Raw genomic sequence first — 15,216 nt, forward strand, 5'->3', positions numbered from 1 at the left:
CACAATGCCTTCAAAACCTTTCCCTTCTGTGAAACATATGTCATTCCCGTACCACTCCCTCAGTTTAGCTTTCAGATACTGATTACCGAATGGAATGGAATCAACCTCAATCAAATACTCTTTCATGTTAGATCCAAGTGCTGAACTGAACTGAATCTTAAACTATTAGTGTAAAGCAGATCCATTTTGGCATGTACAGTCCAGGGAAAACAAATCAAACACCCTAAACTACATATTTTCTGAAAGCATATAACCTGCAGATGAGATATAACACCAGTTAAGACATGTCCCATCTTCCTCCAAGCCATAAACAATGCATTGCCCTCTATTCTGTATAGGCAAATCTAGTGTAAAGGGGGTACATTTTAGCCTATATTGTCCAGGCAAAACAGATTAAACACCCCAAACCATATATTTTCTAAAAGCATATAACCTCTAGATGAGATATAACACCAGTTAAGACATGTCTTATCTTCCTCCATGCCATGGAGATGGTTAACAATCCTGTATTGCATTTGCTCTGTATTAAAACGCATTGATTTTAATTTATGGCTGAAAAAGGTAGAGCATTGAAACATTTTCAATTTTAACATTTAAAATCCTATTCTTGTTTAATTTGACTATCATTTGATATCAATTTCACCCCTGTAGGCTGAATAGTAATTGAGATATAGCCATTTTAACCTGTTGAACACTGTTGACAGCCATTTTGGCGGCCATTTTGAAAAAGACCCCTTTCCCAAGGTCAGATTTTACTAGATTTTTAGTATGTTATTTAGCATGTCCAACAGTACCAGAATCCATAAAAAAAACCTTTTGTATCAATTTTTTTGACGTTGAACCCTATATTGACCCGCCTATATCATAAAATACGATTTTGTTGCGCCTAATAAACAGAGGGCATTAGGCGATGGTTCTATGAACCACCAAGTATTTACCTGAATGTGTTTTATAGTCATTGTGGTCCTATTTTTAAAAAATGTAAATCAAGTTTGCCATTTTGTCTAGACATACATGTAAAAATAATCATGTGCAATTCTTAAACCAACATAATTCAATATTTTATGTGAAAACAAACACCCCCGTTGTTTCCACAATCCACTTGTATGCATGCTGTAATTCTGTGATCTGAAAATGTAAAAAAAAAAAAAAACATCACAAGCAAGTCTGTGCTAATGGTGCTGTTGTTGGCATTTGCTCCCTAGTTTTACACCAACCCCCCCCTGCTGCATTAATAGCTAAATGCAAACATGTAATACAGCTCGTGTGCACAGATGAGTTTATTTTTTTTTATTATAAAACAGGAATCCCTTGTATATAACAAAAAAAAACCCAGCCCCATCCATTTTTTTCCATTTTTAAAGCACAAATATAACAGTTCATGGATTGACCACAAGTCCTATTGCAGCATAGAAGTTATTTTTCCCAGGTAGGTTTTCAGATTTCCTAAAAGTAACACTATAAGCAACACAATGCTTTCAGACCTCACAAAGTTACAACAAAAATGTAATGAAAATGTTTACCATAGACAATTCAATGTTTCCATATGAAACATTTCAATTCCTCATACCATTGAGAGCCATTTAGCTGGGCAAAAGTGCACTTGAGAGGACTATATTCCAGTCTATATACTTTAACTGAAATACTGTAAATGTCTATATACAATGTGTGAAAATGTGGCAAATGTATTTTTGTTAACTGTACCAAAATCGGACATATTCAAAGCAAAAGAGTATTACATATGACCTGGATTCACATTATTTTGTAACTAACAACAAAATACTCATTGGGTTTTGATGATTCACATTTTGTTCATCAGTGGCTTCTGAAAGGGCTTTTGGAATTTAACATTCATAACACAATGGTGAAACATAGCTATATATGTCCTTATAGCTATCACAATATGATATGTATTTTCAACAGCTCAGTTCTTGAAACACATTATAATTGAGAAGTGCTTTGTTCCTCTGAGATAACTTCTTGTCCAGCTTCAGATGTAGACATATACAATATAATAAAAACAAAATAGGTGTGCATTCATACACATCAGTTCATTGATCAGTTCATTGATGTTTATAATAATATTCATTAAAGTTGTATTAAAGAGTGGAGTGTTGCATCTTGCTCAATTGTGCATGAGTGGAAATCCTTGTTCAAGGCCACAAACATTGTGTTTCAAATTCCAGAAAGGAATCTTCATTTTTTAAGCAAACCTCATCAGTTCGGTTCACTTTGAAACTTGACTGATTACAGCTGACCGCAGTTATGCAACATGCTACAGGATCATTGGCTGCCTCTGCACATCTTTCACAGAAAGACATCCTGTTCTAGTCACTGGATGACGAGGCATATTTAGTGCTGACCACCACCAAGGTGTCTCAAGGTTATGGATGTTTAACCCGTCTGACCACTTTCTGCTCATACACAGCCTTCATGGTCTTCTCCACCTGTTTCAGGAACACCTGCGGGATTCGACCACACAGCGTATTCACAGTGTCCAAAAACTTGGTCTGAAGAGGGAAGAAGAGGGACTGGAAGAGGTTCTCCTCGAAAGGATACTGAAACACAAGAAAAAACAACAAAACAAACAGAGGTAAGAGGAATGCGGTGAGGCCGTTTGGAACAGTGTGATTCGACCAGAAATGGGGTCAGCGTGATTTGGTGCTGCCGATTTCATCAGATTTAAACAGCAGAGGGGGCTCATGCTGCCAGGGAGCACGGTGATGAGCAGATAAAGTGATGTGCTCCAAGAGCCGTGTTGCTAATTGAATGGGGAGAATATGAATACACAATGGGCTACTTTTGTTGTCATCTACCCCCCCCCCCCACCAGCTTTTACTGCAGAGCAACTTTAGACACCAAGTGACACAAAAGGGCAGAATTTGATCGGAGAACGTCTTCACTGCTAGAAAAAACATTGATATCTTGGATGTATACTTGAAGTTAGAGATTTTGAGTAGAAGCTAAATAAACAGGAGTGTGGGTGCAGGATTGTTTTCCCCAATCGTACAAATGATTTGTTCATAGCAAGGCTTGAAGAATAATTATTCCTACAATGTTGATGATATGATCAGGACTCACATCATGTATGGCATCATACACTACTTTGAAGGCTGGCTGCTTGTCATCATGGTACACCCCTCGGTTTCCATGAAGAATGGACACACCCTCTTCTTCTGCCCCTTTGCAGTTGCTGCCATACATGCAGTGGTCCGGCCTGTAGTTCCACTGGCACGGAAATGTGTACAAACATTCTGGGGAGACAAAGCAATACAGCTGAATCACCAAGCCACTGAGACCAGACGGAATCCAGCCATGTGTTTAACCATGCCAGACTTAAGGGGGAAAAACACAAATAAACTTGGGCACCACTAAAAACACAGATGCAGGGGGATCTGGGCACTGTCTATACAAGAGGCTAACAGACTGTTGACATTTGCTTCTTTCCATATGTCCCTGATTTTCCATTTGCTGGTGCCTCTGGTATGGCCAAGCTTGTTATTAGGAAAGTGCTGTTAATGTTATCACACAAACACTACCACTGCCGTGTCCCTTCTGGAGTAGTGTTTTACTGTACACTGTAACTTTTTTCAGCCAGTATCTTTGCTTGAAGTTCTAGTTTGCGATTCGGTTTTGGTTTTCTGAAAGCTCAAATTACACCCCCACCCCCCTTTCCATGCTCCTGAAATACTGTGTTGATTGGCTGAGATTGTTCATGTGTCAGTCCAAGACAGTATATTTGCTTCCCATTTACAGAGCCAATTCCTCAGTGTTTTTACTGCCCAAATACATAAAAAGCCAGATGGCCATGAGAAGCTATCTACTGAATTTGATAACAAAGAGCTTTGGATGAAAATTGTGGACTGTGCCTTTAAATGGAAGAATACAAATATAATTCACTGTGGTCATAGATAAGGGAGGATGCTGTCCTTGGGACTGAATCTACAAATGACCCTGAAAAATGTGTTTGAAGTTTACACTGAAAACCCAGCTGTTTACAAAAATACATTATGTGCAACATCAAAGCCTTCTGGTGAGGTTATGCACAAACGGAAAAAAAGGTTTTCCTTCACAACAACTATGACCTACTAATGTATAAAAGAACTCCAGACACCTTCTTTTCTTTCTCCTCCTGGCTGCCTCTAAAGCAAGTCTCAAACCAGCAGGTTTTGGTACCATACCTGGGTTGTAGTGGAAAATAATGTTGAGGAGATCTTGGTCACCCCACGTGATGTGGTTCTTGTACTTCTGGTATAGAGGATGAAGCATGTCCTCCCATGATAGACCAGTGGCAATCATGCTATTCTGTTGGAGTGAACAGATTTATCAGGATGTTGCATGTTGTCCACATTTATTTCATACATTTGATAGAATAGAATAGAATAGAATAGAATAGAATAGAATAGGTATTTATTGTCATTGTCACAGGCACAACGAAATTTAAAGTGCTCTCCAGTCAGTGCATTATTCATTGAGTCTATAAAAATATAAATAAATAGACACATACAACAGCATTAGCACACCCAGTAACTGCATAAAAAACACTCTCATGAAGTGCACTGATAATCTTCCATCATCCCTAATCTAGATAAGATACACCTGATTGAAATCAGTGCCGTCATGCTGTTCTTGATTAGTTAAACCTGCTAATCAAGAGTGTCACCCATAACTTCAGTCAGAGACTATGTCCATATGTTTTGAGATTGTAAGATTTTTAATGTGTTTTCAGTCACAGAAAATTATTATTTTTAAAAAACTATAGTCAAAATGGAGATTTTCAAAAAAAGTCAGTGTTTGCGTGTAGACAGTGATGTTTTCTCTCTTCTATCAGTGTGTTCTTTTTAAGCGGTGAGTTTGTACTTGGAACTCAAGGATAAGGACATAAGTACTTATTCAGTTCACCACATCAGATAAGCAGCAGGAGACATTCAAAGCATAGAGTGCAACAGTAGAAAACATTTTCTAGCCCAAACTACAATGAGAGAAGGGGTTGAAAAAAATATCTGAGGAGAAGCAGAGAAGAGAAGAGAAGAGAAGAGAAGAGAGTGGGAAATGGGTGAGTCACCACACTAGCACCATCTTGTATAACTACCATACAAAGTCTTTCTTTCCATACAAAAGTCTTTTTTTTCTCTCTGCATGAAGAGTTTTCAAAAATTATTGCATTTTGCTGGAATTCACCCAGAAAAGTGAATGTGTAAGTGTAGCCTAGGTATGCATCAGTGTTTCCCATACATTGACTTATTGTGGCGGCCCACCACAATATCAACATTGACCACCACACAATGATTTTCCAGGTTGTACTAAATTATGCTTAAATCAGGTTATCATCATAACCACGCTGTGCTAATTTGTTAAAAACTGTTGCATTCATGTTAATTCTGCAAACCAACTACCACAAATGGAATTCAATTCTCTGGGAAACACTGTGCATTTAGCCCACACTGAACACACTCCACAGTAATGGACGTTGAAACTCTCTGCATGTTCATCGTTTTTACCATCGGTATATTTGAGTGCTGACTAAGGGTGGTCAAGCAGACTAAAATAATTCTAAAGTTACCTCTGCAGTCCGCAGTCCAAATACAGATTATTTACCGCAGTCCAAATACAGATTATTTACCGCAGTCCAAATACAGATTCTTTCCCAAATGGCTCCCTTTTGGCATGGTTCCCTCACCTTGAACACAGTGCTACGGATCCTGGTTAGATTCATGAGCATCACGCCAGAGTTGACGCCTGTCACCCCGTAGAACGGGTGCCTGGCGAAGCGGCTGTACCAGCCAATTTTGGGGATCTCGTGCTCGGGAGCCATGGCCGCCAGCTGGGTGCTGTTGAAGGCCTTGAAGAAGCTCCAGATGTCATCCATTGGCCTCAGGAAGAGCACATCTGTGTCCACATACAGCAGTGCGTCCACGTCCTTCAGGATGACCTGATGGCACAAACCAGAAAATCCGTCCATTTTTCACTGTGTTTGGGCTGCAGAGCACATGGGAGACACATTGTGGAAGCCACAGAGAAGGTGCTTTAGAGCAAAAGGGAAAAGGGGTCTTACTGGGAGGAAGAGTCTCTGAGCAGCACACGGCTTGAAAAGCTTCTTCCACTCGTCTGCATTCCCCACAGAGAAGGTAATGGGGTAGATGCTGTACTGAAACTTGGCTGAGAAAGGACGGGGCCACTTGCTCAACTGGAAAAGGGCAAATATTTAGACAATGTCATCATTCAGAGTGGTCACAATCTGACACTGTTTAGGCAATGATACTTCCTGATGAAGTGAGAAATGCTAACAACATTTTAATCCAATTTAATAACAAGCGCAGAATTGGTGGCTTATTCCTGAGTGGTTCCCAGAAGACATCAGTTCAGTTAACCAAGTAAAGAGAGAGTACCAAGCCCCCACCAAACACAGACACAGACACATACACACAGACACAGACACACACACACACACTTTTCCCAGCTCGACTCATCGGCAGGTTCACCAGGGGCTGGACAGTAGCTGGAGGCGTAGGCACCTCTAAACCCCTTTAAACGCCTGTGCTCCAACAATTTTCTGCTTTGCTACAGACTGAGCCAGCACGGTGATTGGTAGCATTAACAAACAATTCAGATCAGAGGCAAAAGGGCCACAGCGTGAGGAGCTGGCAATGCTGGTGCTGACACGGTAGAAAAAGATCAAAGCAGTCAGACTCCTGCTCGCCGCACGGCGCTTGTTCTACCAACACAGACGGGAAAAGTAAGCACACCCATAGGGACATGTTTGGTATGTTTGAATGTTTTGGACTGTGCAGCAGCCACTAAGGTGAACAAACATCTTAGGTTTCAAAAGGCTTCAAAGCATTTTATGATTAGCAGTGGGACAGAAAAACATTATTTAGGGATATATTCCAATACTTCTGCTAGCCATCATTATTGATACAGATACGTTCACCAGATTGTTCACATAAAACTTTTGATGTGGTAGTGTAGTGGCTGAGGAACTTGGCTAGCATGTGCCCTTGAGGAAGGCACTTAACCCTGAGTTGCTCCAGGGAGACTTGCCCCTGCCCCTTGCAATTGGCATCTATAAGTGGCTTTGGATAAAAGCGTCAGCTACATGCATAAATAAATAACAATTAAACAGTAAAATAAAAAGGATTTTTTTTGTTTTTTTCAAAAAAACTGGACTGGGTGCTGAGTCCTCTTCTTAGAGTTAGACTATAACGTTTTTGAATCAAGGACAGCACTCCTCAATGCTTTCAAAACTTGTTTTAATCGCCCCACAGATGTTTTGGGCCAGATGTTTTTCTGCAGCGTTCTCTGGCAATTTCGAAAGCTTAAAAAGTACCGAGTACTGCTGTCCTTGATTCAAAACCTCAAATAAAACTCATGACGTCACCAGGGAATTGCTGACAGTTCAGACCAATGTGACAAAGCAAAACAAATGGCAGATGTTTTCATGAGTCACAGCATGTCTCATAGGCCTATGTCTTCTCGCTGGGGGAAAAGTCCTCTAGACCGGCCGCAAGAGGTCAGCCACAACTGCTGTCCAGTTGAGAAATGATAAATGGTGCTACAGCACGGCACTTTCTGAGGAGGTAAAATATGCTCTGATCTGGCTTAAGATTAAACGAGTCGAGGGAGAGAGAGTTCAAAGCAACCCTGGACCCAACTTTTTTATTAGTGCTTATGCAAACAGCATAGGCTTTGGTGGAGTTCTTCCTTCCTATGAGAGGATTATTGAGATACTGCTTCCCAGACTTGCACAAAATCATAAAGCTGTTCTGGGGGAGAGTGTGGCTGACCCATATGAATGCCTTTATAAAAATGAGGTCTGCTGGAAAATAGAGCAACCTCCTGGCCCTGGGTTGAACTAATCCTGTGAAGATTCATAAAGCGACCAAATTTGGTCAAGCATTTAGCACCACTTTAAATCTTGTTTAAATGCATGCCATGCGTCAATCATATTGCCAGTTTAGAATGAATGTACATGCACAAATGAATGTAGATACATTTGTAGGCTACATCGCATGGTGACTTTGCAAACTTATAGAAACATGCATTCATGAACAATGTATTTTGATTTGCTTTATAAAATAAAATGAGATGCTGAAGCTCTTGTTTAACACAGTAACAACTTGTAAACCAATGTGCACTTTCAAATAAAAATACACTTTTGTATGTATTGTTGTACACCAAACCTCAGGCCCCAATCCACACACATACCCCTTTTTCAAACTCTGAAGACAGGTCCTCCTCGGCGAAGATGTGAAACTTGATCTTCTTGACGCTGAAGATCAGGGCCGACTTGACCATGGTGAGGGTCTCCTCCAGCCGATTCCCACAGGCCACCACAGCCAAGTGCATGACGTTACTGGCCACGCGACGACCGCTCTTATCCACAGCTCGCCCCTCATCACTCTTCGGCCTGTCAAAAGCAACAACAGCAGCTTATAAGATCTCACGTGATGAAGACTCCAAATACCTCAAACTCATTTTAGACATCGCTCATGATCAAATATATTATCTGCTGTTCGGTGAATGCTGTCCTTGCGCAATAAAGTGGGATTATCTTCCTGAAGCGTTCTGAGTATTGGCTGGGAAGAGAAAAAAGGAAGGAAATGAGAACATGACCAAGAGAGGCAGAGAGAGGGAAAGAGAAAGGCAGCTAGGAGAGAGAGAGAGAGGCAGCTAGGAGAGAGAGGGAGATAGAGAACAAGGGAGGGAGAGGGAGGGAAAGAGTGAGGCAGCCAGGAGAGAGAGAGAGAGAACAAGAGAGAGGGAGAGGCAGGGAAAGAGAGAAAGGCAGCTAGGAGAGAGAGAGAGAAAGAGATGATCAGTCTGGGAAACATTTCATACTTTGGTGCTGTTTCCCCTGACAGGCGGCGGATACATGCTGATCCATGGACCACATGACCGCGCTCCTGTCTCCCAGGGTCCCGTATCCATAACATGTTTCTTTCTGATGCAGCTAAACAGATCCCGTATCCCATGCATAACCGCTGCCTGGGGAGTACGCCGAAATGGCGACAGCCACAGAATGCAAATTCTGCTAAGTGTACGGCACCGCCAAGACACAGAGAGGTCTGTGGCTGCACGCAGCCTTGCGCTGAGGACATACAACCTGCCGCATGTTTCTGGTTTAGGTCATGTTTTCATGGCTTGTGTAAAGGCTGATGTTCTCATGGCCTACAGGACTCGGAGCTCCCTTACAGATATGAGGGAAGGACACCCCCAAGGAACAGATGCCGCCATTTATCCAGGGGTTTTGTAAAGGAAACAAACTATGCTGCCAGAAAGACTATGTAGCCTGTGAGAGCAGAGAGGAAGGACGAAGGGAGAAAAAAAACACACATCAAAAGGAGCTTTTGTGGTGCAGTGAGAAGAGGATAGGCAGTGGGGGGTGAAGAAGGTTTTAATGCTTGTGCCTCCATGGATAGGCAAACGTGGACACCCGAGATAAACCCACACGAGGCGAGGGGCTGACAGATGCGACGGAGGAAAACAGGGCGGACCTCATGCGTGACACTTCGTTTTCTGCTTGACTGAGAGACAATCACTCGGCACAAATTATTATAGATGAGGCTCCCGTGGGGAGGGGCTGTGTTGCGTTGTGTTGTGTGAGCTTTTTGAAGGTGAGCGTGCTCTTTGGGAAGCACAAACCACTTGTTTATGCCACTTTAAAATTCACAGGAGTGGGTGGATGGGGGTGGATAGTAGAAGAGAGAAAGGAACTATAAATGTCCTCGCCATGTTCAGGGCACCAAACACAGTCAAGGTTTTATGTGCTGGTTGGTTACAATGGAAACGGCTGTGTTGACTCAGTCTTTTTTGTAAACCAACAGGGCACACAGCGTTTCCTGCCTCCCTCCTCCACATCTGGATGCATTTTCACCGACTGAGTAGTGTAGCTTATAGTACAGGCCATGGTGGGGGGGAAGGTACAACAGTTTTGTTTCACACAGGCCACAGGCAAAGGCACTGCATGCAAACACATGGGAGGGATCACATGGATGATCAGCTACTTGTCTGCTTATTGGTTGGGCTGATCACTGGTGAGTATGGATAACTACCATCTAATTGTGACTGTAGTACATAGCCTACTACTACAGTTACTGGGCAAGGCATAAGAAACACAATCTACAATGTTAGTATGTGAATAGACTAAAGGCCTATTCACACCAAGAATGATAACGATAACTATAACCATAACGATAAAAGCGTTCACACTGAACAACGATAAAAAAGTCTCTCCTTGTTAATGAATGTGAAGGTTAAAATTTGATGGGTTCTGATTAGCTATTAGCTTTTTATCATTCTGAAAATTGCTCTGAAAGTGATCCCCAACGATATCGTTCTTCATGTCGTTATCGTTATAGTTTATGTGTGAACGTCGTCATTCATATATTAACAAGAACGATATTTATTTATAGTTATCGTTGTCGTTCTTGGTGTGAATGGGCCTTAATGCACATCTGTATAATATATGCAACAATATGCTTAGTGTGACTAGGAATCTCATATTTACTCAAGTTATGTTTTACTCTGCCAGGCACACAGTAAGACGATATGAATACAATGTTGTTATAACATACTAATACAGCTACACGTTTAATTAATGCATAATGTGACTGGGAATTTGATATGTATTGAAATTATGGTTGAGGTTCAGCAGTGATCATTTTGGCTACAGACATGGTGATATTTCATTTTCATATCTTCTCCTCCCAGCTGCTGCTACCCTGATAGCAGATTCCACAGACAAAGCATTCCATCTGACTTTTGCGGAACGTACCAGCAACTGTGGTGGACTCACCACTGCCAGTACTCCAGACCGACGCTTCTCCCTGACTGTGAATGGCGGCACCGCCATCTGAATAGTATCAAAAGGCTTCCCAAAAATCAGAAAAGCGCTGCCGCTTTCATCTCTCCCCCCTTCTGCCATCCCCATGAGCCAACGCAAATCCAGGCCTTTTAATAGACCCCCGAAGTGTGCTCCATCTCCAACGGCCGACTGATTAACACATTTTCCAGAGCAAGTCTGTGCTTTCATCTGCCAGAGGGTGCTTTTTTTGGTGCCATTACTGGCTTTACGTCTTGCCGTTAACAACGATTGCAGTCCGCAAGGCCGCCCAAAAACTCATCTGCATACACGAGTCAAGGGAGTGGAACGCTGTCTGTGTGCCCAGAGTTAGGAGGGGAACCTTAAGTCATTCCCCATGACACTTTCACAGCTTTCCAGAACATCTCAAAAATAGCTTTTGGACACAGTTGGCTAATCTAACAGCATAACCAATTATGAACTCATAAGGTTTTCCCACTGATGAGGTCCTATTGTCTGGGGCATTGATCCTAGTAAAGGATACAAATGATATTTCAGCATGAATCGGTAAATATTTAACACCAAGTGTGGTGACTAAGGCTTTCCCTTTCAATCCCACTTGCCTAAATATCTCATTCAGAGATCACAGCTTTTGTATTGATTTGAATGGCCAGTATGCGTGACATCTCTTTCAAGATGGTCTTGGGAGCATATTAAATTAATTAATTGATTTTCATTACGTCTTTGAACTCGAGTGATTTTAATAGGGATAATCGTCTTCAAGGTGACCTTTTCCCAATTCTTTACTAAGATTCCACGGTCTTGACCCAACAGATGAAAATGAGCTCTTATGAAATGTGTACCTCTTCTACACTGAGCAAAGCAAGGAGAATCTTCCTTTTCCATATGCTCTGATTTTTCATAGTGACAATATAGGCTATATGCATTTTCCCTTTTAGTATCAAAAGGCTTCCCAAAAATCAGAAAAGCGCTGCCGCTTTCATCTCTCCCCCCTTCTGCCATCCCCATGAGCCAACGCAAATCCAGGCCTTTTAATAGACCCCCGAAGTGTGCTCCATCTCCAACGGCCGACTGATTAACACATTTTCCAGAGCAAGTCTGCACTTTCATCTGCCAGAGGGTGCTTTTTTTGGTGCCATTACTGGCTTTACGTCTTGCCGTTAACAACGATTGCAGTCCGCAAGGCCGCCCAAAAACTCATCTGCATACACGAGTCAAGGGAGTGGAACGCTGTCTGTGTGCCCAGAGTTAGGAGGGGAACCTTAAGTCATTCCCCATGACACTTTCACATCTCTGAACCTCCATGCTACATTTACCTCCACTCGTTTACGACCAAGCCACGTGACCGTCTCAAACACCACAGAACTATCTACAAAACTCTCTGTGGCAGAGAGAGAACGAGAGAGAGAGAGTTATTTATATATATTTTTGTGATTCACGATTGCGATGATTTGCTCTGGGCTGGAAAGGGCCCTGCAGCAGTATGCTGCATGATATGTATGTACACGTAGGCCAGTGTGTACCATCGGGTGTACGGAGTGATTAATTGAGAGCAGCAGACTCTGGACAGCTTTGCTATTTCCACGTCATTCTGGCACACACACACGGCTCAGCCATAGAAAACACTGGGCCAAGAAAGACACTGCTACACCCTGAACTGGATGAAACTAGATCCAGCTGCACTGGCGAACGTGCACGAGAGAGCTGGAGCACGGGACTCTCTGGTTCTAGTTATTTCTCCCTTTCATCCAGCTCGTCGTTTTCTGTGTTTCGTGTTTTTCTATTGAGTGACAGCACAGATCTGGAAAGTGTTAGAGTCAATCACATGTTTTCCAGTGATTGCACAGCAGTATTTGGAGCTGTTACCTGTTAAACTTCTGCACTACCCATCTTAGCCATAGACTCCACAAACGTTAGCCACAAACGCAACCGAAAAAAAAAAAACGCTACTCTGTGCAGATGAGACAGGAAACCACCCTGCAGCGTGTGCAACGCCAGATTGTGTCCACAGGAAGTGATGCGGTCCAGACAGGAGAGCCTTGTTTGTATATTTGGGATGAGCAGGGCAGGAAACACACTGCCAAGTGACGCGCTGGCGAGGAGAGAGGATGAGTGTGTGCGTGTGTGTGTGTGTGTGAGATAGAGAGAGAGAGAGAGAGAGCGATGGCAGGGATATATGGGAGTGGTCAGGAAAGAGTTAATCAAGGCTCAGTCTAAAAGGGAAGAAAAAAAACAAAATAAATGGCTCCCCTGAGCTTCTCCCTCTGTGGCAGAGATTGAGGTGTCACGGACTGTTTGTGTGTGTGTGTGTGTGTGTAATGTGTGTGTATCCTTGTCCACTCTAGTGTGTTTTAATCGTCAGAGTCCTCCTTTCCTCTGGTTTAGTCATTATCCTAATGTATCCACATAGGCCCTTTGACTCCAGATTTCCAATATAATCACGCATAGGTGGGGCTGCAGCCTTGTGAAGCCAAAATTCACTGGAAAAAAATAGCTTTTGGACACAGTTGGCTAATCTAACAGCATAACCAATTATGAACTCATAAGGTTTTCCCACTGATGAGGTCCTATTGTCTGGGGCATTGATCCTAGTGAAGGATACAAATGATATTTCAGCATGAATCGGTAAATATTTAACACCAAGTGTGGTGACTAAGGCTTTCCCTTTCAATCCCACTTGCCTAAATATCTCATTCAGAGATCACAGCTTTTGTATTGATTTGAATGGCCAGTATGCGTGACATCTCTTTCAAGATGGTCTTGGGAGCATGTTAAATTAATTAATTGATTTTCATTACGTCTTTGAACTCGAGTGATTTTAATAGGGATAATCCTCTTCAAGGTGACCTTTTCCCAATTCTTTACTAAGATTCCACGGTCTTGACCCAACAGATGAAAATGAGCTCTTATGAAATGTGTACCTCTTCTACACTGAGCGAAGCAAGGAGAATCTTCCTTTTCCATATGCTCTGATTTTTCATAGTGACAATATAGGCTATATGCATTTTCCCTTTTATGATTGTTAATTTTCTTTTAGCTTAACTGCAGTCTGGGCATCCATAGGTTCGGTTTTGTATGTCTCTCTCTCTCTCTCTCTTTTATTGGACTTCAAAGACGTGTGACTGGTATTTGCAGTTTAGTTGTGCGGATATGATTGCCTGAAGTGGACAGGACAGACTGGTTCTTTTCAAACACCATTTGAAACAGAATATTTTCTAATATGACCCATTTCACAATATGACTATAGGCAAACATTTTCGGTGAAGAGGTCACACAGCCCAATCCTTGAAGATACAAATGTCCATCTCGGTCGTGGGGTTACATTGACTATAACTTGCAGTCGTGCAGCAGGCTATTGCTGCGGTTGCATGCAATTGCAACTTAAGAAGAGACGAGTGTATTCCCTCGATAAACTACTCAAGCACAACAACTGTATTGCAATTTATATAACCTGATACGTTTAGTTTATGGCACATCGCAATTGCTACGTCTTATTAACGGACACAAATCACTTTGGCTAAAGGAATGCAGTCGCGCAAAACATTGAAAGGAGTCGCATTTCTTACCTAAGCTTTGGCTTGACATCGCTTTTTCTGGCGGATATTTTCACTTCTTTCCGGCTCAGACGTGGGGTTTTTAGAACTTTAAGAGGTTCTTCGTGTGACTTTTTTGGTAATTTCACTGAAACTACGTTTTCTGGTCCAGAGTAAGGCTGAAAGTAGCTGTCTTTCTCAACTTCTTTCAAAGGCGGCTCGTCTGCAGCATTCCCCCCTAAAAAGTACAAAAGTAGAAAAACTCCGAAACATACTGCAATCGCCACAATTTTGCAATGGATTCTCATCGTGAAAGAATGCCCCGTTTGATCGGAAATGCATCAGCGTCTTCCTTCATGACTGTAAGTGATAAATAACATCCCGTGCTGACATTCTGCTAGTAGTTTCCCCAGTCGTTTTGTGCTACGATGATGATACACTAAGCGCCTCGATCATCCACAGCGAGGAGGAGGGCCTTCAGTGACTTACCGTAACGGTCTATGCAGAAGAGCTGAGGAAATTGACTCATTTTGGTAGTTTGAATTGGTAAAGTCCCTGGAAACGTCCTATGTTATAATTAACTTCATATTGTTGACATGAAGTTAATTATAACATTACATTTAATATATAAGAATTAAGAGCAGGGGCGTCCCTCTTTTGTCTTTAAACACTCTTGAAGACAGTAGGCTACTCTTCCAAGACTAGGCTCCTCTTCTGGCTCTTCTGACAACCTCACACACCTATTACCATGTTCTTCCCTCTCTTCCCTTCTCTACCTGCTTCCCCTCCACTTCCCTCTCTTCCCACCTCTACATCCTCTTCTACCACTTCTACTAGCCTACCATTCTTTTGCACTCCTAC

The 15,216-nt window shown here is 42.2% G+C and overlaps 1 protein-coding gene across 1 annotated transcript; it reads right to left on the reverse strand.

The window, feature by feature from the left end:
* Positions 1-1,306: 1,306 nt before the first annotated feature.
* On the reverse strand, positions 1,307-14,790 carry gxylt2 (glucoside xylosyltransferase 2). Its single transcript, XM_048253812.1, has 7 exons — positions 14,389-14,790; positions 8,206-8,407; positions 6,056-6,187; positions 5,681-5,932; positions 4,182-4,305; positions 3,082-3,254; positions 1,307-2,558 (listed from the first exon to the last, which is right to left on the reverse strand). The coding sequence occupies exons 1-7, from the start codon at positions 14,661-14,663 to the stop codon at positions 2,385-2,387; spliced, it is 1,332 nt and encodes a 443-aa protein (XP_048109769.1). The 5' UTR covers positions 14,664-14,790; the 3' UTR covers positions 1,307-2,384.
* Positions 14,791-15,216: the final 426 nt, after the last annotated feature.

The sequence above is a fragment of the Alosa alosa genome, chromosome 10, assembly GCF_017589495.1.
Source record: "Alosa alosa isolate M-15738 ecotype Scorff River chromosome 10, AALO_Geno_1.1, whole genome shotgun sequence".
NCBI lineage: Eukaryota > Metazoa > Chordata > Actinopteri > Clupeiformes > Clupeidae > Alosa > Alosa alosa.

Bases quoted from the DNA above. Each gene is read 5' to 3' on its own strand.
- gxylt2 (XM_048253812.1), bottom strand. From the start codon at position 14,663: ATGAGAATCCATTGCAAAATTGTGGCGATTGCAGTATGTTTCGGAGTT. The intron at 6,188-8,205 runs GTATGTGTGTGG...GCCCTTTTCCAG, and splicing joins CTTCAGAGTTTGAAAAAGGG to TTGAGCAAGTGGCCCCGTCC. The intron at 3,255-4,181 runs GTATGGTACCAA...TTGTCTCCCCAG, and splicing joins TATTTTCCACTACAACCCAG to AATGTTTGTACACATTTCCG.